Below are 19,879 nucleotides of genomic sequence, written 5' to 3'. Positions count from 1 at the left end.
CCCCTGGCCGAACCTCCCAGCCTCACTTCCTGCCAGGTTGGCCCCCTGATGGACCCCGTGGTGTATCAGTTTGTCTGCCTCCTTCCCAACCTGTCCAGCAGCGTTGTTGACCCCATGGGCAAACTTCTCTGCTTCCTTTCCTGCTTGTCCGATACCATGGTTGATCTCATGAGCTACCTTGTCCATGCCGTGGTTGAGCCCCTGGACGCCTTTGTCCAACTCCTTGCCGGCCTGGCTCCCCATGTTGCTAAGTCCGTTGAAAACCTTCTCCACTTCCCTTCCAGCGTGCGTGATTCCATTGTTAATGCCTTCCAGGGCCTTGCCCACCTCTCTCTCTGCATTGCTCAGCCCTCGGTTGATCCCTTCAATAACCTTCTCAATGGGGTCATCGCTGGCCGCCCATCCAGGCAGGGCCCCCAATAGCAGAAGGAGGGAGCAGGAGCTGACCAGACGTGCGAGATGCATGTTGCTGGGAAGGTGGGGGAGGATGCAGAGAGGAGCCCTGGAAGCCACACTGCTATTTATCTAATTCTCCCTCTTCTCCACCCCTCATGACTCAATTACCCCTGTGAGGCACTGACTTGGTCCTCAGTCAAGGAGGTGTTTCCCAGGGAGATTTGGAGTTGGGCAATGAAGAGGAGGAGGAAGAGAGGGTGAGTCATGGATAGAGCAGGACTCTGGCATCTTTGCTCCTTGCCCTCCACCCCAGAGATGAGTGTCTGCCCTTCCAGCCACCTCCTCTTTTCATTCCTCATCCACTGTCCAGGCCTCCTCTCTCTCAAACCCACCTTCCAACACTCTCCATCCCTGGGAGGCAGGTGATTCTTCAATACCGCACTCCGCTCAGGCATCTAAGCCTCCATCTCCTCCAGCAATGAGGGGCTAGAATGATGGGAGGCACTGTCGGGAGAGGGGAGAATTCTAGGGGGATTGAGGGAGTCATCAGACCTCGTTCTTCTGGGCCGGCCCCTGCCCCTCACTCACTCCATTCCAGCCACACAGGCCTTCTCCCCGTTCCACAAACACACCAGGCTCATTCCTGCTGCAGGGCCTTTGCACGTGCTCCTCTCTGCCTAGAATGCAGAACCCAGGTCTTCACATGGGTGGCTCCTCCTCGTCCGTACTTGACTTAAATGCCACTTTCTCAAGAAAACCTCCCCTGACCATAGCATGGCATTAATTATACTCTGTAGTATCACCCTTTTGTTTTCATAGCAAAAAAAAAAAAAAAAAAATCTGAAATTACCTTTATTTTTTATTGCTTGTCTCACCTAGCAGGAATGTAAATTGGTCATGTTGGTCACTGCTGTATTCCTAGCAGCTTGAACACTGCCTGGGTTTCAGTATGTATTGCCTGGACAGATGGATGGATTTGAAGAAGCCAAGGGAAGAGACTCCAAGCCCAAGCCTGGGTCTCACAGGGTGCTGGAGGGAAGGGTGCCTGGGTCGCCAGAGTAGCATAGGGTCCCTTGGGGAGTGTCACAGATTTTGGAGGTAGGATCCCATTCCTGTCACAGAACCCAGACCTCCTGCCTCCCAGCCCTTGGGCATGGGCAGGGGGCTGATTGCCATGAGCTGGAACAGGATGCAGTGTCTCCTGAAAAGCCGGTTGAGGCAGCCACAGGGAGGGACTGAAGACCCGGGGCAGCAGGAGCCTGTGAGCCAGAACCTGGGCTGGGGCCAGGCACTCATCCTTCCTTCCCTCCCTCCACGGGACCTCCTAGGCCCCAACCTGAAGCCCCAAGTGTCCACATATTGGCTTGGGTTAGAGAGGAAACAGCTGAGTCTGGCCTCAGGCATGAAAAGGGGCATTGGAAGGAAGGGCTGGTGGTGGTGGGCAGGCTTGGAGCAGCAGATGGATCTAGGAGCCAGTTCGGAGGGAGGCTAAGACCAGAAGAACGAGAGCCAGGAGGTAGGTACCGTGGGTGCAGGGGTGAAAGATATTTGGGTTTTGGTGCCAAAGGGAGAGACTGAGAGGGGCGGAGGTGGGATTGCTGGTGGGAAGGCCAGGGAGGAAGGAATGTGCAGGGTGTGAGCCACCGGGGGTGGCAGAGCTATGTGTGTGGGTGCCCAGGTGTGGCGAGAATCTGCACGTGTTTTCAGGCTTTGCTCAAACAAGGGCACTAAGGCCCACTCCCCTCAGAGGACCCGGGGTTCCTCCCCAGCTCCTGGACACTTGGCTCCACCCAAAGGCAGGAACCCCAGGACAGATACCCAGGAGCTTCTGCCTTCTCTGGGCTCTGCCTATACAGGGTGACTAATTGTGCCACCTCTAGAAGCTTGAGCTCATCAAATCTGTTTCCTGGTTTCACACTCCAGGGAAAGAGCCAAATTCCTGGGCAAACTTAGGTGTGGTTCTTCTGCCCTGGTCCAGGGCCGAAATGATGGAGTTTCCCTTGCCAGGAGGTAGCTGGGCAGAGAAGAGTGGGTGATGAGCATCAGAATCCGAACCCACCTGGGGACCAAAAGATGGGGTTTCTCCCACTTTGAACTGTGTTCCATCTTCTCTACCCCTCTCCAGCCATGTGTCTCTCTATTCCCATGTGCCATGATTCAATTCAGGACTTTGGCAACTGTCTCCATAACTGAGAATGGCCTGGAATTGTCTTTTTTTTTTCTTTATGGAGTCTCACTTTGTTGCGACTGGAGTGAGACTCCAGGCTGGAGTGCAGTGGCACAATCTCGACTCACCACAACCTCTGCCTCCCAGGTTCAAGCAATTCTTGTGCCTCAGCCTCCTGAGTAGCTAGGATTACAGGCGCATGCCACCATGCCTGGCCATTTTTGTATTTTTAGTAGAAGTGGGGTTTTACCATCCATGTCGGCCAGGCTGATCTCGAACTCCTGATCTCAAGGCATCCACTTGCCTCAGCCTCCCAAAGCGCTGGGATTACAGGCATAAGCTGACACGCCCAGCCAAAATCAGCCCCTTTTAAATCCTGGTTTTGTTGATACTGTATTTTTTCCCCTCTTTGCTTGTACACCAAAATGTAGCTCCTTTGTTGAATTAATCGTCTGTGTTTTGGTCTGGGTTAATTAAAACCTCCTCACCTATACACCTAGTTTACTTTCAGTTCTTCTCCCAGGCCATGGAAGCAGGAGAGCCTCACCCTGCCCCACTCCCATGCCAGGTTCTTGGCAAATGAATTTCCCATGGATGCTGGCGGAAGGAAGAGGTTATATCATTCTGCCCTTCTTGCATCCACCCCTCTCTGGGATGGTGACTCCTTCCTGGCGCAAACCCCCACTCCCCCAAACCTTGGTCACAGCTGCGTGTCAACCTGCTGTGCAGGTGAGGGTATGTGCCTGTGAGTCACCAAGGTGCAAGCAAACCCCTACCCCAGGGCTGCAGGGGAGGGAGCTGTTTGTCCGCTTGTTCTTCCCCAGATGTTTATTGAAAACGCGCTTTGTGTTGTTCTAAGTGCTGGAGGCACAGTCGTGAACAGACAGACAAGAACACAAGCCCTGTAGGGGCTTACAGCCCAAGGGGGCGATGTCAGACAAATAAACCGATCAATAGATCACAACAAACTACATGAAAAGCTACAAGGAAAAGAATGGGTGCTGCCAGAAGTTATGACGTGGAGGGTGCGATAAGGTTGGTATCAGGGCCAGGCGAGGTGGCTCATGCCTGTAATCCCAGCATTTTGGGAGGCCGAGGCAGGTGGATCGCCTGAGGTCAGGAGTTCAAGACCAGCCTGGCCAATAAGGTGAAGCTCCCAACTCTACTAAAAAAAAAAAAAAAAAAAAAATTAGCTGTAGTGGTAGGCGCCTGTAGTCCCAACAACTCGGGAGGCAGAGGTTGCAGTGAGCTGAGATCACGCTACTGCACTCCAGCCGGGCAACAAGAGCGAAACTCTGTCTCAAAAAAAAAAGAAAAAAAAAAATATTGGCCTTCAGAAGAAACCTGACGAATTGACATTTATTCATTCAGTATAGTTTACTGGGCAAACACCTTTTTCTATTTTTCAGACAAGGTCTTGCTCTGTCGCCCAGGCTGGAGTGCAGTGATTCAATCATAGCTCACTGCAGCCTTGACCTCCCAGGCTCAAGTAATCCTCCCATCCCAGCCTCCCTAGGACAAAAGGTATGCACCACCACACCCAGCTACTTTTTTTATTTTTTGTAGATATGGGGTTTTGCCACAGTGCCCATGTTGGTCTGAAACTTTTGAGCTCAAGTGATCCTCCCACCTTGGCCTCCCAAAGAGTTGGGATTACAGGCATGAGCCACTGCGCCCAGCCACAAATGATAATTTTTAAAAGTGGGATTCCATTCTAGAGGCAGTGCATGGCCATGGAACGGTGGTGCACAGCGTGCTGACGTCCCACGCCCCTACAGGGATGGGATGCGGTGGTCTGTGGCCTCTGGCCTGGGCACTGCCTCCTTGGTGATGTCACTGGGTATTGTGACATTACTGAGCACTGTGACATCACGTCAAGAGGCCCAGGACCCACCAACCCCGCCACCCCGCACTCACCTCAGTAACCTCACGGAGGGTCCCAGGGCAGCCAGGCCATGATAAGTTTATAAGAGGCCATGTCGAAACGCGACATCGTCCTCACCAATGTCACCGTTGTCCAGTTGCTGCGACAGCCATGCCCAGGTGAGGGAGGCAGCAGGGACATGGGGAGCGGGTGGAAAGCGTGGTGGGGAGCATCCGCACCCTCGAACCAGTGCCGCATCCCAACTGCCCTTCCTGGCATGTGCACCATCCAAGGGCCGGGAGGTCGTCCACCCTCCCTTCCTCCACACCCGCCGGGGTGTACTGGCAGAGTAGGGTCTACCGCAATGGCGTGGAGACCAGACCTCCGCCCCCAGGGCTGGGTGGGCTTCGCACCGCTATCACCCGGTGGAAAGGGCAGAAGCGGGTGTGCATCAGAGGCTGCAGCCTGAGGGTGTCGGGAAGCAGGCAGGTTTAGGAGTGGCTTATGGAGAACTGGGTGTGGGTGGGCTGGGCTTCCACGTAAAAGTAATGTTCAAGGCGTTTCTCGTGAGGTGGGTTTTGCCCTCCCTGTGATGCACAAAGCAAGGACACTTGCAGGCTGCCAGGAACTGCTGACCACTTTGCAGGCCAGAGCTCAGGGAAGCCTCACCATCACCTGAGAAGGCCAGTGTGTGCCTGCAGTTTACAGAGCGGCCAACAGAGGTTAAGAGAGGGCAAACCACTTCCTTAGTTTCTCAACAATGGTGGTGCACGCACACTTATTCACTCACTCACTCTAGTCGGAGGAACCAGGTCTTCTGGGTGGGCTGCCCCCACTCCCATGCTGTTCCCTCACTTCCCACAGGCAGGGCTGCAGGAGTAGGTAGGGCTGGTGTGGGGCAGGGCTTGGGTCCAGGAGACCCTGAAAGACAAAGAAGCAGATGGGCTTAACAGCCACGGGACTTGAACGCCTGCCCTGCGCATCACTGCTCCGTGGCCTCGGGCTTCATTTCCCCTCTGTAAAGAAGGTTTATAGCGCATGCCTCTCGGGATTCAGTGGGAAGACGCAGTGAGGAGCTCCACGAAGCACCCAGCTGACCCCCAGGCTTTTCTCCAACCCAGGAACCCCACCCCTACAGTGGAGGGGAAGAGAGTGCAAGGCTGGGGGCACTGGGAGAGGAGGACCATCTCAGTTTTCTTCCAAAAGGTCACCCACTGGGCTTAGATTCCCACTCTTAACCAGGGGGGCAAATCCCCTTCCCCCAATAGCAGAAACAACCCCAGGGATGCAAACACCCCCAGGTTCACCAATAAACACTAACAACTTCATGAACCTGGACAGCCACTAGAAACACCCATCGTCCAGCCTCAGGCCACAAGGTCTGTGGCACCAGCGAGAGGTCAGGGAGACAGGCTGGCTGGCCCCCAGTTCCCAGACCCACCACCTCCCAGGTGCCTTTGATTTGGTGCTAAAACTTGGACTCCCACTGTCCCCCTCCAGCCCCTTTCTACTCCCTGCTGTCTCCCTATCCTCATTTTAATAGAGGAGGATCAGACTTCCCTCTTCTATTGAAATCAGCTCCTATGTGTGTGCCTTGAGATCTCACTGAGCCCTCATAGCAGGCCCTAGATGGAGGATCAGCCCCGAGAGGTTCATTAACTTGCCCAAGTCCACACAGCAGCAGGTGTCTGTGGACTGAGCCAGTCTTGTTTCCAGCTTGAAACTCTCTGCCACCAGGTCCCTGGAGTCTCCGCTTCTCCCCTCTTCTCAAACCCGCCTCTGTAGCTCAGGTGGAAGCGCACCTCCAGGCGCAGTGTTTTTAAGTGCAGTCTGGGAGTGGAAGTGGGTGGAGAGGCGGGAGCCAATATGTGCTTCCATGGGCTTCACAGAGTATGATACACAGTACTTTCTAAGCTTCCCTGGGGATGAGAAATGCCTGGAGTGCTTATTAAAAACAGGATTCCTGGGCCTCTGTACAGACCTACTGAGTCCGATTTTTCTAAGAAGAGGCCTCCTCAGGTGATTCTTTTTTTTCTCATGAGACAGAGTCCTGCTGTCACCCAGGCTGGAGTGCAGTGGTGGGATCTCAGCTCACTGCAACTTCTGCCTCCCAGGTTCAAGAGATTCTCTTGCCTCAGCCCCCTGAGGAGCTGAGATTACAGTGTTTTTTAGTAGAGAACTCGGTTTCTCCATGTTGGCCAGGCTGGTCTTGAACTCTGACCTCAAGTGATCCTCCCGCCTTGGCCTTCCAAAGTGCTGAGATTACAGGCATGAGCCACCACATCCGGCCACCCAGGTGATTCCTGTCAGAACAGTTTGGGGACCACTAGGCTAAATCAGTTATCAGACAAGTTTGGGGAACAATCTCCAAAATACTAATGCGTGTCAAATGTTTCCTGGGCTCGGTCGTAAGCACTCCAAGTATTACCTTATTTAATTCTCACAACGACCCCCTAAGAAAAGTACTTTTATCTCTCCTTACAGAGGAGGAAACTGAGGCACAGACAATGTCACCGCAAGCAATTTGTGTTGAAAGTACATATCCATTTAATTAGAATCTCCGGGGAAGGGCCCTTGGCAGTGATATTTTAAACAAGTTTATCCTGTAGAGAAAGTGGGTTTGGGAAACATGGGGCTAAACATTTGGTCACTAGAGGCCAGGGGCCAGGAGCCAGTAACAGATTCTGGGCAGCAAAGACAGTTCATTCTCTTTCACTTTGGTGGTCAAGCAACCCATTCCCTCCCTTCCCCTGCACAGTCACCAGAGCACCGCCCCCACCTGAGCCCAAGGCTGAAGTAGAGCCCCCGCCACAATCAGAGCCCACACCAGTCAAGGAGGAAATAAAGCCACCGCCGCCGCCGCCGCCGCCTCCTCGCCCTGCTACTCCTCCTCCTCAGATTGTGGCCCAGGAACTGACTGTGGGCATCAATGGGTGAGTCTACCGCAGCCCCCGATCAAGCCTTAGAGCCCAGCCCCTCCTCTGGCTGCTAACTGGGGGCACCTCCACATTTCCCCCATCAATGCTTTCATTCCAACAACCCTGGAGAAATAGCCCAGAGTAAGTCAGATGGGGCCCCACCCTCAGCCCCCATTCTGGCGGGGAAGACAGTAATCAAAGAAATGAGATTGTGCAGTGGTGTTTGAACAGTGTAGAAGCCAGTGGAAAGGTAAGGCTGGAGACGGCAGTCTTCACCAGTGGTCAGGGAAGGCCTCGGGGAGAAGGTGACATTGGAATAGGGCCAGAGTGAACAGAGGCAGCCAGGTCCCAGGGCATCTTGCTGGGGAAGGAGTCTTCCAGGCAGCGAGACAAGCAGTGACTCTGGGACGAGGTGAGTTCAGTGTGTTCAGGGACAGCTAGGATGTCAGAGTTGCTGGTGTCCACCAGGTAAGGGGGAAAAGGAGGGAGGCCGGTGGGAAACCCAGGAGCTGCTGCTACACCACAGTAAGGACTGTGGATCTTGTTTTACTGATGGACAGTTGTGGATATTTTCATGCCAAGAGACGTCATCTGTCTTGAAGTTTTAAAAGATACATCCAGGCTCACACCTGTAAACCCAGCACTTTGGGAGGCTGAGGCAGGAAAATCCTTTGAGACCAGGAATTTGAGACCAGCGTGGGCAACATAGCGAGATCCTGTCTCTACAAAACAAACAAACAAACAAAAAAAAACCTGTTTTTTTAATGAAAAAAACTCAGCCACAAGGTTAAAAATAGGGGTTAGGAATCAGGCGCAGCAGTGGCTCACGCCTGTAATCCCAACACTTTGGGAGGCTGATTCAGGTTTATCAATGTGGGGTCAGGAGTTTGAGACCAGCCTGGCCAACATGGCAAAACCCCATCTCTATTAAAAATACAAAAATTATCGAGGTGTGGTTGTACGCATCTGTAGTCCCAGCTACTTGAGAGGCTGAGGTAGGGGAATCACTTGAACCCAGGAGGGAGAGGTCACAATGAGCCGAGATAGCGCCACGGCACTCCAGCCTGAGCAAAAGAGCTAGATTCCGTCTCAAAAAAAAAAAAGGAATGGGGTTAGAGAATGGATCAGGAGAGGGAGCTGCAAAAGCAGTAAAGGGGCTGGTGAGGTCATCTTGGCAAGAGATGACTGTGGCCTGCACAGAGGTGGATGCCTTCTTCCCCTGGATTAAGGTTTCCCACCAGTCTCCTTGAGGGAGCCTCCTCTCCATTACCCCTTCTCTCCCACCCCTTCCTCTGTCTGTCCCTGGCCAGATTTGGACGCATTGGTCGCCTGGTGCTGCGTGCCTGCATGGAGAAGGGTGTTAAGGTTGTGGCTGTGAACGATCCATTCATTGACCCAGAATACATGGTCAGTAGCAGACAGAGGGCAGGAACAGCAGGGTGGGACTGGGGTGGGAAGGGGGTTCAAGGGAGCTGTATGGAGGGTTCTCAGCTGCAATGTGAGACCTTCACCAAAGGGGGGACTCTAGGGATGCTCACCCTGCCACCCCAAGACTAGGAGCCGTTTCATCCCCCACAGGTGTACATGTTTAAGTATGACTCCACCCACGGCCGATACAAGGGGAGTGTGGAATTCAGGAATGGACAGCTGGTCGTGGACAACCATGAGATCTCTGTCTACCAGTGGTAAGGAGAGATCTGTCTGATGCACAGCCCTGACATACTGAGGCAGGGGATGTGGAGGTGGCTAAAATGCGATTCCAGCCTCTCACCTGTAGTGAAACCACCCCCAAAATTGCATGTGCATGCCTCTAGGTACTGATTAGAAGAGGGGAGTCTCAGGTCCTTCACCCCCAAAATGGTTAAGAAGCACTAATCCAAAAAGATGCCTCACTGTACTCAAGAACGCTTTTTCTTTTTATTTATTTATTTATTTTACAGACAGGGTATCACTGTCTTGCCCAGGCTGGAGTGCAGTGGTGTGACCATAGCTCACCGCAGCCTTGACCTCCTGGGCTCCAGTGATCTTCCCACCTCAGCCTCCCAAGTAGTTGGAACAAGCTACCAGACGTGGCTAATTTTTTATAGAGGCCATTTTGCCCAGGCTGATCTCAAACTCCTGGCCCCAAGCAGTCCTCCCACCTTGGCCTCCCAGAGTGTTGGAATTACAGGCATGAGCCATCACACCCTGCCTAGAATGCTTTTGCTTTAACGATCATTCGCACGTTTTCTCATAGGCATTTCAACATGTCCAGAACTCAACTCATGCTTCCCCTTCAACTCCACACTTACTCAGCACCCATTGGCCACTGCTGGTCAACTGTAGCTGAATTCCTCCAAAGGGAAGAAGGTATAATGAGGCTTGTGCAAGCACCCGTTCCCATCACAGCCTGAACGAGTGTTTCGAGTTTATTTAGAATGCCCTGGGCCGAGAGAAGGGCTGCATTCAGTTAGTTGTGGGGGGCTTAAAATTTTATTTTTGTCTGACATTCACCTTTCTTTTTTTTTTTTCTTTTTTTTTGAGACGGAGTTTCACTCATGTTACCCAGGCTGGAGTGCAATGGCGTGATCTCAGCTCACCGCAACCTCCACCTCCTAGGTTCAGGCAATTCTCCTGCCTCAGCCTCCGGAGTAGCTGGGATTACAGGCACGCACCACCATGCCCAGCTAATTTTTTGTATTTTTAGTAGAGACGGGGTTTTACCATGTTGACCAGGATGGTCTCGATCTCTTGATCTCGTGATCCACCCACCTCGGCCTCCCAAAGTGCTGGGATTACAGGCTTGAGCCACCGCGCCCGGCGACATTCACCTTTCTAACGTAAACTGTTAGCCACTCCTGGCTCTGTGGCTGCCTGGGGCTTTTACACACGCATGCCCACAGGTGCCCACACGCACCCACACATGCACATACACGCAGGCACACTAGAGAACCCTGTCCAGGCCCAGGCGGGGGTCCCCAGCACCCCTCCCTACAGATCTAATGTCAGCCCTTCTCTTTGTATTTACTGGGGGTAGGGTGAGTGATAAAGGGGCAGGGATGGGTGCAGGAAGTTTATGGGTGGGGGCGCAGAGACTGGAGAGTCAGTGAAAATGGAAGAAAGCTGCTTAACACCAAAAACAACTCCAGCACTGTAGTCATCACGCAGACTTCAACCTGGCCACCCCCATTCCTGCCACTTGAAGCTATCCCCCTTCCCCACCCAGCTGCCCCCTCCGTCCCCGCCCCCACTCAGGTGCTGCCTTCTCTGGTCACTTGTGCAATGGGGTCCCCCTCCCCAGTCCTCTCTCCATCCCTGCATTGTTGGGCTGCACAAGCCAGGCGGTGTGCCTGCACTCCGCCCCACTCCGCCCCATTCCTCCGCTGCTAGCTGTGTGACCTTGGGCAAGGGACCAAACTTGCCTGAGCCTCAGTTCCATCCTGTAGCTGATGGGGATGATGAGCAAACCCACCACAGCAGTAGCTGCAGGCACAAATGGAGTGAACACGTGTTTGTGGACACTGAAAGGGGCACTTCCCACAAGGCCACAGCTTTGCAAGGAGGGCTCTGTCAACTGGTGCCACCCTTTGCTCTGGCATTAGCAGGTACAGGCCCTGGTAGACATTCAGAACTTCCTTTGAATGAATGAATGGAATCCTAACAGCCCAGTGGGCAGGAGGCTGGGGCCCATGACAGCCTGGGGGAGGGCCTGGGGTCTTCTGGGACATACTGTTTGCCTCTGGCCAACTCAGCAATTACTGCAGAGGAATCTGAAGTGTCCCTAATTTGGAAGGCAGGAAATAGGAGGTATCTGAGAAGAGCTAGTTGGGCTAGATGATGGAAAGTGGTCTGACAGGAAGAGGATAACCATGTGCTATGGCCTTGCGGGACAGCCCATTCATTCATTCAGGCAGTGGAGCCAAGAGTGCAGACCCAAGGTGAGGCCAGCCTGCCTGCACTCCAGCAGGCCCTGCCTCACTCCCCTCCCCTCTGCCCTGACAGGGGTAGCACTTCCTCCTTGGGTTGTGAAGGTTACATAAGTTTAATACATGTAAGGCACTTAGAATATGGGCACAGGGCAAATGTTCAGTAAACATGTATAAAATGGCTTAAAAAAAAAATGAGGTCAGGTACAGTGGCTCATGCCTATAATCCCAGCACTTTGAGAGGCTGAGGTGGGAGGAAGTCAGGAGTTTGAGACCAGCCTGGCCAACATGGCGAAACCCCGTCTCCACTAAAAATAAAAAAAAAAAACTAGCTGGGCGTTAGTGGCGCACGCGTATAATCCCAGCTACTCAGGAGGCTGAGGCAGGAGAATCGCTTGAACCCAGGAGGCGGAGGTTGCAGGGAGTCAAAATCGTGCCACTGTACTCCAGCCTGGGTGACAAAGTGATACTCTGCCTGAAAAAAAACAAAAAACCTGAAGCCAGGCACAGTGGCTCACACCTGTAATCCCAACACCTGTGGGAAAGCCAAGCATCACTTGAGCCCAGGAGTTCTAAAGCACCCTGGGCAACAAAAGTGAGACCCCATCTCTACAAAAAAATTAAAAATTAGCTGGGCATGGTGGTGTGAGCCTGTAATCCCAGCTACTTGGGAGGCCAAGGCAGGAGGATGGCTTGAGCCAGGAAGATCAAGGCTACAGTGAGCTGTGTGACTGCACCACCACTCCCGCCTGGGCGAGAGGAAGACCCTGTCTCAAAACCAACCACAAACACTGACTGAACCCCCCCATTGAGGGAAGCAGGATCAATGGCAATGGAAACAGACCAACACTGACCGACAATCACAGAAGCAAAGCACCTGGTTACTCATGATAAACCCAGGAAGGAAGAGAGCGGAATGCAGTTTATTCGCTTAATGCTTGTTGCTAAAGCCAAGTAGAAAACAGCAATACTAGATGTTTAGTATGTTTCAAATATAAACGTGTGTCAAAATGCCAAGTAAAAACGTAAACGTAGAAAACAGGGAACCCCAAACCTCCCTTAATTTTCTAATGTAAACCAGGAGCCACTGCTGGCCCAAGGCTGCCTCAGGCTTCAGGCTTCCTCCAGGAGCTTTTTCTTTAATGCAGTGTCTGTCTTCAGAGACTCTCCTGGCCTTTGGCAGCCGGCTTCCTATTGCAGGAGCTGAGGGTCCAGGAGGGTTCATGACAAGGTTGTCAGCACTGGGGACCAGAAAGCAACTGGGCAGGCCTCATGGTCACAGAGTCCACGTCCCGGGCAGTGTATGAAGAAAGGGTCTGAGCTGGCTGGCACCAGTTAGGGTTGGTGCCTCTGAGGAAGTTGAGGGCTGAGTTGGGGAGGTCACTGCCAGTACCCAGGCATAGCAGGGGTGGTGCAATCAACAAAGGGAAAGTGGTCTGAAGCAGGGCAGTGGTGAAAAGCAAGGCCAGCAGGGTGCAGTCCATCTGGGGCAGGTAGGTGTGTGGGGTGGGGGACGCAGGTGGTTGCAGGCCGGGCAGCACCTGCAGAAGGCGCATGCTCAGCCTTTCAAATGGTGAAGGCCGTGGACTCTAAGAGTGGGACCCACGCAGGGGAGACTGACTCAGCCCTGCCACTACCCCGCAGCAAGGAGCCCAAACAGATCCCCTGGAGGGCTGTTGGGAGCCCCTACGTGGTGGAGTCCACAGGCGTGTACCTCTCCATAGAAGCAGCTTCGGTAAGCAGGGGAGGCGTGCCCAGGGCCGGCTAGGGGGACGATGGCGCCAGAAGCACCTGACACCTGCGCCTCCTCCCCAGGACCACATCTCGGCAGGTGCTCAACGTGTGGTCATCTCTGCGCCCTCGCCGGATGCACCAACGTTTGTCATGGGTGTGAACGAAAATGACTATAACCCTGGCTCCATGAACATTGTCAGGTAAGGAGGGCAGCGACATCCTGCAGTGTGTGGGTGGCGCCCGAGGACACACCAGGCTGTGGAAGAGAGGGTAGACTCGTCCTCCCCACCCTCAGCCCCACTGGATTCCTAGTCAGTTGGCTTCTGCTTCTCCTTCCCAAAACTATCTGCTAAAAATGCGTGACTTCAGGAGGACAAGCTTGGGGAGCCTCCCCAGCCTCCTTCAGTCTGACAGCATCCCCACCAATCTCTCTCACCCTCATCCTGACGTTTCACAAGAGGGGTAAGGGTGGAGGGTGGCTCTGCGTCTTACCTCAAAGTAAGCCCATGCACACCTCGGCTATTTCAGCAATGCATCCTGCACCACCAACTGCCTGGCCCCCCTCGCCAAGGTCATCCACGAGCAATTTGGGATCGTCGAAGGGTTGATGGTAAGGTGAAGGGCTGGGGCAGGAAGGATGGCAGGGAAAGCCAACCTCTTCTTTCAGAGCCCTGCTTAGTGTATGGAGTTAAGAGGGTGAGGCTGGTTTCAGGAGGAGAGGCCCACCAGTGCAGAAGTCAACCCTCAGGCAAGGCTGGACCCTGGCCTGCACACGCCCCTCCCGTGGTCTGTGGTGGTGGCCCCACCAGCCTCCACACCAAGGCCACCACCCTAGTCCTGGAAAAAAGAGGCATGGGAGCTTAGGAGCATGAAGGCCTCATCATGGTCCTCTTCTTCCCCAAGACCACAGTCCATTCCTACACAGCCACCCAGAAGACAGTGGACGGGCCATCAAGGAAGGCCTGGCGAGATGGGCGGGGTGCCCACCAGAACATCATCCCAGCCTCCACTGGGGCTGCCAAAGCCGTGACCAAAGTCATCCCAGCACTCAAAGGGTATGAGGACCAGAAGCTGCAACCAGGGTGGGGGCACACCCTGGGACCACTGGACTGGCCCTCAGTCCTTAAGGGGAAAGCAGGGGCCTGGCCCAGTCTTAGGGCAAGGGGAAATGGAGGGTGGTATCCCTAAATTCTGACTCCTGCCCCTCATGGGGGATTCTCCAGGAAGCTGACGGGGATGGCGTTCCGGGTACCAACCCCGGATGTGTCTGTCGTGGACCTGACCTGCCGCCTCGCCCGGCCAGCCCCCTACTCAGCCATCAAGGAGGCTGTAAAAGCAGCAGCCAAGGGGCCTATGGCTGGCATCCTTGGCTACACCGAGGATGAGGTAGGTGCTGAGCAGGGGGAGACCCTGAGAAGAACCCTCTGGGCAGGGTACACGATTTCCACTTGCCAGGAAGCTGCTCTCAATGTGCCAAGGCAGAAACTGCAGGGTGGGAAGGGAGACCTCCCTGCCCCAGGGCCTTTGCACTTACTGTTCCTTCCGTCTGGAATGTTTGCCCCCCGAACGATCACACAGTCTGTCCTCACTTCCTCCCGGTCTCTACTTCAGTCTCCCTCTTCAGCAAGGCACCCCTCAAAAGATGTTCTTTTTGTGGGCCTATTCCTCACCAGAAATTTCATTTTATAGTCACTGTTGGCCCCAGTGGCGTGTGCGATCCAAGAAAACAGGGATTTGAGGGCTGTTTTTTCACTTTTGTGGCTCCAGCATGGGATACAGCAGGTGACTAATATATGCTTAGTGAACAGAAGACAACAGCTGCCATTTTTTTCAATACTCACATGAGGCCAGGCCATGACCAGGCACCTTCTCTGTGAGAAATGGATGTCGTGGTCATGGTGGACCCCTGCATGTCCACCTTGGTGCTGTCTCCCTGCATTCACTCCTGCAGGTCCACTTTCCCACAGTCACCAGGATGGTTCGTTTTAATGGAATCACATTATAAACGTTTTCAGGAGTGAAAACACTCCTGTGGCTTTTCATGACACTAGGGCTAAAACCCTCAGGTCCTCCGTTCCTGCAGTTCCTTCCACTTGAGACACTTGTGCTGAGGGCTGGAGCCAGCCAGATCTTCCTAGTCATCCAGACCCCACTCATGGCCACCTCTCAGAGAGCCCCTCCACGCTGGCCCATTCCAAATGCCTGCATTATGCCTAGGAAAGGAATGTATGGGTACAGCATGAGGGTGTTTGTGACCTGTGCCGGCTGGCCAGAGCCCGACAGACAGCACCCATCTGCCTTCGTCATACCCTGTCCTAGAGACTGGACACGGTAGGGCTACATCACATATTGTAGATGAACGCATGGATGCACGATGTGCCTAGGAGTCGGGGCCTGAGCTTCTGGAGGTCCTTGCTCTGCCGCCCACACTTATCTTTGAAATTCGGACGCTCAGGTCGTCTCTACGGACTTCCTCGGTGATACCCGCTCGTCCATCTTCGATGCTAAGGCCGGCATTGCGCTCAATGATAATTTCGTGAAGCTCATTTCATGGTAAGGGGGAAAGGGCTGGAGACTCCATAGGAGGAGAACTAAGGGGTGGTCGGAAGGGACCCCCTTGAACCTCCTGATCCCTCCTCCACAGGTACGACAACGAATATGGCTACAGTCACCGGGTGGTCGACCTCCTCCGCCACATGTTTAGCCGAGACAAGTGAAGCGGGAAGGTCCTTTCTTTCCCTCCCAGGGGCCAGGGCCGGAACCTGTGCCTCCCGTTCCAGGATCTGGCTCTCTGGCTCTCCGGGGGAGGAAGGGCACCCGGGGTGGGCGCCCCACGCCGCTGAGGCCATGGTGAAATAAAGAACAGTGCTCACAGTTGTGTCCCACATCTCTGCCGCCAGTCACGGCGGGTTCTGATTCGGGTTTAAGGCCCGCCCCACACTTATTCGATCGCCTGCGCCCACGGGTGAGGGGTCGCGCTCGACTCCAAGCCGGGTTCCACTTCGGGAGACTGGGACGGCGGTGGCAGCAGGGGAAACCCCGCGTGGCCGAAAGTCGCTCCCCACAGCGCTGGGCCAGAAGCCCTTTGAACCCGGGCCGGCCACGGGCGCTCTGACGTCACTGGGCGCGACGCCCCGCGCCGGGACTACGGCTCCCAGAAGGCCGCGCGCGGGTCGCGGCCAGTCAGGTGGGCTCCAGGCCCTGGCCGCGGCGGAAGCAACGGCGGAGCCGGAGACCCGCTCCGGGAGACGCCGCCTCGCTATCCCCGCGCGGGCGGGACCGGGCGGCTGGCGTCATGACCCTGTTTCACTTCGGGAACTGCTTCGCTCTCGCCTACTTCCCTTACTTCATCACCTACAAGTGCAGCGGCCTGTGAGTGTGGGAAGGGCGCGGGGCGGAGAGGGTGCGGGGCCCGGGCCGACCCTCACCGCCCGCTTCTCCAGGTCAGAGTACAACGCCTTCTGGAAATGCGTCCAGGCTGGAGTCACCTACCTCTTTGTGCAGCTCTGCAAGGTGAGGACCGTCGAGACCCCACGTGTCTGGCCACTAGGCTCTGCAGACCTAGGGACCCGCCCCCGTTGCGTATCCCCGATGGTGGGACCGCCCTCGGGACTCCGCAATGGGATGGTGTCGGGATACCTAGAGAGGATGGACTTTAAAGAGGGCATGACCTGAAAAGAAGCCTAGAAGCAACTTTTGCGTAGCACTTAGTAAAATTAAGAAAACCTCAGTAGTGTGCTTGGCTAAGAGGTTTTTTTGATGCAGTTAAGAGTGTTCGCTCATTCCCCACGTACTGCTAGCACTGCCCAAGGAGCAGCACGTTCAGACCTGACTCAGATGCCCTGTGATCACCGAGAACTTAAACTTCCAGCCCCCTCAAGGACCCGGGGACCTATCTATCTCTCCCATGCCTGTAATCTTGTCATCATCTGGTGGTTCCTCTTCCAGATGGGCTCCCGGAACCTGTCCTGCCGTCCTTATACAAACGAACTTCCCACAAAACCCATGTGGCTGATTGTGATCCCCTCACCTTGAAGTGACCTCTTTCTGCTTTCTGTTGTCAGATGCTGTTCTTGGCCACCTTCTTTCCCACCTGGGAAGGCGGCATCTATGACTTCATTGGGGTGAGAGGGGCCCGGGAAGGGGAGGGAGTGCAGGAGTGGGGCTCCCTGTCCCCTTTGCTTACTTAAGCTTCAACCTGACCCTCAGGAGTTCATGAAGGCCAGCGTGGATGTGGCCGACCTGATAGGCCTAAACCTTGTCATGTCCCGGAATGCCGGCAAGGGGGAGTACAAGATCATGGTTGCTGCCCTAGGCTGGGCCACCGCCGAGCTTATTATGTCCCGGTGCGTGCAGCAGCCTGGAGCCCAGACCCCTGAGAAGGGACACCTGGGTTCCATGGGGGTGCTGGATGGCGGGGGCTCAGAGCCTGGTGCTGAGGGTGTCTGGGTACTAGAGAATCCCATCCTTTGCCTTCCTCAGCTGCATTCCCTTATGGGTCGGAGCCCGGGGCATTGAGTTTGACTGGAAGTACATCCAGATGAGCATAGACTCCAACATCAGTCTGGTACGCGGACCTGCTCTCACCTACACACGTTTCTGCTGGTGGCCATAGTCCTCCCCGAGGCCTGGCCCCGACTTTCTACCTCCCTCTAGGTCCATTACATCGTCGCGTCTGCCCAGGTCTGGATGATAACACGCTATGATCTGTACCACACCTTCCGGCCGGCTGTCCTCCTGCTGATGTTCCTTAGTGTCTACAAGGCCTTTGTTATGGAGTGAGCTGAGTGGGGTTTGTGGCTGGGTCCAGAGGGGGATGGGTTGTCTATTCTATTCTCCCTCCCTCATTGTGACATTTTCCCGCAGGACCTTTGTCCACCTCTGCTCGCTGGGCAGCTGGACAGCCCTGCTGGCCCGGGCAGTAGTAACGGGGCTGCTGGCCCTCAGCACCTTGGCCCTCTATGTCGCCGTTGTCAACGTGCACTCCTAGGCTTGGTGTCTCAGACATTAGCATACCTTTTCCCTGCCTTGCTCCAGGTTTTAGTGAAGTAAACAGTATTTGGAAAGCTGCTGCTGCCGCCATTTCTCTCTGTTGGGAACTGTCTCCCAATACTGTGTCCACCTGGGTCCCAGAGGCCCTGGTTCTGGCTCAGGAGGGAGGTAGACAAGCTGGAAGCTAGCCAGTCACTGACTTGTGTCATGTCCGGGAGCAGTTCCACAGGCTCCTTGTTTTCTGGGGGTAGACAGAAGGTTAGGATGATCTCTGAGCAGTGGCAGAGGCCAGGGCCCTCAGGGAACAGGTGATAACGGGGAGCTAGACTCCAGAGAGGGCCCTTGGGGGGCGCTTCCTCTCCTTATAGCCTCAACCTGGGCCTCCCCACATGTACCCTTCCCGGGCTGGTTACTTCTGAGGCACCTGGCCCCAGTGTCACCTTCCAATCTGTCCTGTGTATGGCAGCCAGGGGATCTATCTGAAATCTAACCTTGTCATCCTCCCACTTGTGGCCCCTTGTTACACAATGGACGGTTCAGTTGCTTGGCCTTTGGATTTACCCAGCCAGCAAAACCAGCTTTTCTGAAACTGCTTCCTGGAATGATTTGCCCAGCCAGATTCTTCACATTGTTCAAGCCATGGGGTCGGCATGGGGCTGGGGGGAGAGTTGTGACCACGAGCCCCTCAGTTCTGTGGCCCGCAGATCAGATCCTGGCCTGAGCCTTCTCAGGGTGGAGTAGAAAGACAGCTGCAGCCAAGGAGCAGAGCAGTGGGGCCCCAGCTTGGACATTGTCCTGGGTGCCCCCCTTCCTGCCCCCATGCCCTCAGCCTTCCTTGGTCCACTAAAGCCAGCTCCCTGCCCCATTCCCCACCTCTCTCTGAGGGGATATGTCAGAAGCTTTGAATGTCATGTTTAAGCTCCACTTCGATGCACACCCTCCCACTCAAGAAGGTGCTCCCCAGCCCTGGTGTTTCAGTGGGGTGCCCCGGGGAGCAGGATAGGGCAGTTGCCCATCCTTCTCCACCAGGCTTTTGAGGTTCCACATGATATTATTTAAGCTTGCGCCTAGGAAAGCTCGCTGTGACCCTCTCGGTGTTTCCAGAGGGAGCATTTGCCCTAAGGCAGGGCAGCCGCCATCTGGGCCCACTCTTTCTCATGGTTCGGAATAAAGACAGGGTCCAGGAGTCCCTTGGGAGCTGGAAATGATTGATCGCCTTGATGTTGATGTGGAAAGGAATTAGATGGGGCAGTCTATCTAAGTGGACTTGTGACAGGGTCACTTTCTTCTACACTTCCATGCCCCACATAGCTCTTTACACATTTTGAGACAAGTGTCAGTTGCAGAAATTACCAACTGGAATAATCCCCGCTTACATGGGGTTCATGAGAGAGACTGGAGTGGTTAGGGCTGAGTTGGCAGAGGACAGTGAAGCCTAGGCGGCAGGACTGTGGTGAGCCAGGCTGCAGGTGATTGGAGTTATGATGGGGAAACACCCGGGTTATGGGGAGCCACAGGAGCCGCCTGACCTGCTGTGGAAGCAGTGTGGGCTCCCCTGAGCAGAGCACATGTGAGCTGAGACCTGAAGAATGAGTGACTGGGGCAAGGCAGAGGTAATGGTCTTGAGGTCAGAGGGGGGACCTGTTTTCCCCAAGGGAACATAACTGGTTGGAATGAGTTCAAGGGGGCTTGTGAGACTACAGAAGCTGGTGGAGGTCAGATCACAGAAGGCTTTGGGAACCATGGAGAGCTCTAGGCAGAGGAAGGACAGGGTCAGATGCAGCTTTAGGGAGCTCTGCATGGCTGTTGGCTGGAGTGGGGAGGCTGAGACCAGGAGGCCAGGGCTGGACCGGAGCAGGGCTGGTGGAGTGGGGGGAATGGCTAGAAGCTAAGCCGGGGTGTT

General features: G+C 54.7%; 3 protein-coding genes across 12 annotated transcripts in view; 2 read left to right on the top strand and 1 right to left on the bottom strand.

Annotated features, from left to right (window-relative positions):
* The window catches only part of SBSN (suprabasin), a 5,081-nt gene extending 4,560 nt beyond the window's left edge, over positions 1-521 (bottom strand). For 2 of the 9 annotated variants that reach the window (XM_037729793.1, XM_037729791.1), the window contains exon 1: positions 199-518. In XM_037729793.1, the coding sequence (XP_037585721.1) occupies positions 199-465 (267 nt within the window). In that variant the 5' untranslated portion in view covers positions 466-518. Of the gene's footprint in view, positions 1-90 lie in introns of all 9 variants that reach the window. The other 7 variants (XM_017504113.2, XM_037729794.1, XM_037729789.1 and 4 more) reach the window with 7 other exon arrangements.
* A 3,527-nt stretch (positions 522-4,048) lies between these two features.
* GAPDHS (glyceraldehyde-3-phosphate dehydrogenase, spermatogenic) lies at positions 4,049-15,855 on the top strand. The gene is made up of 11 exons (XM_037729786.1): positions 4,049-4,087; positions 7,186-7,360; positions 8,656-8,752; positions 8,924-9,030; positions 12,895-12,985; positions 13,066-13,184; positions 13,513-13,594; positions 13,888-14,039; positions 14,208-14,370; positions 15,440-15,537; positions 15,629-15,855. The coding sequence occupies exons 3-11, from the start codon at positions 8,693-8,695 to the stop codon at positions 15,699-15,701; spliced, it is 945 nt and encodes a 314-aa protein (XP_037585714.1). The 5' UTR covers positions 4,049-4,087; positions 7,186-7,360; positions 8,656-8,692; the 3' UTR covers positions 15,702-15,855.
* Positions 15,288-18,054, top strand: TMEM147 (transmembrane protein 147). 2 transcript variants are annotated; one of them, XM_017504116.2, is made up of 7 exons: positions 15,288-16,356; positions 16,428-16,497; positions 17,049-17,108; positions 17,194-17,330; positions 17,467-17,551; positions 17,641-17,762; positions 17,851-18,054. In XM_017504116.2, exons 1-7 carry the CDS (start codon positions 16,280-16,282, stop codon positions 17,972-17,974), a joined length of 675 nt encoding a protein of 224 aa, XP_017359605.1. In that variant the 5' UTR covers positions 15,288-16,279; the 3' UTR covers positions 17,975-18,054. The 2 variants fall into 2 exon arrangements, with proteins under 2 accessions (XP_017359605.1, XP_017359606.1); XM_017504117.2 differs by lacking the exon at positions 16,428-16,497 and having other exon boundaries at positions 16,276-16,356.
* The last annotated feature ends 1,825 nt before the right edge of the window (positions 18,055-19,879 follow it).

The sequence above is a fragment of the Cebus imitator genome, unplaced genomic scaffold, assembly GCF_001604975.1.
Source record: "Cebus imitator isolate Cc_AM_T3 unplaced genomic scaffold, Cebus_imitator-1.0 Scaffold318, whole genome shotgun sequence".
NCBI classification, from domain to species: domain Eukaryota; kingdom Metazoa; phylum Chordata; class Mammalia; order Primates; family Cebidae; genus Cebus; species Cebus imitator.
Note: the sequence above shows the minus strand (reverse complement) of the source record. Positions and strands in the feature narration are given on the sequence as shown.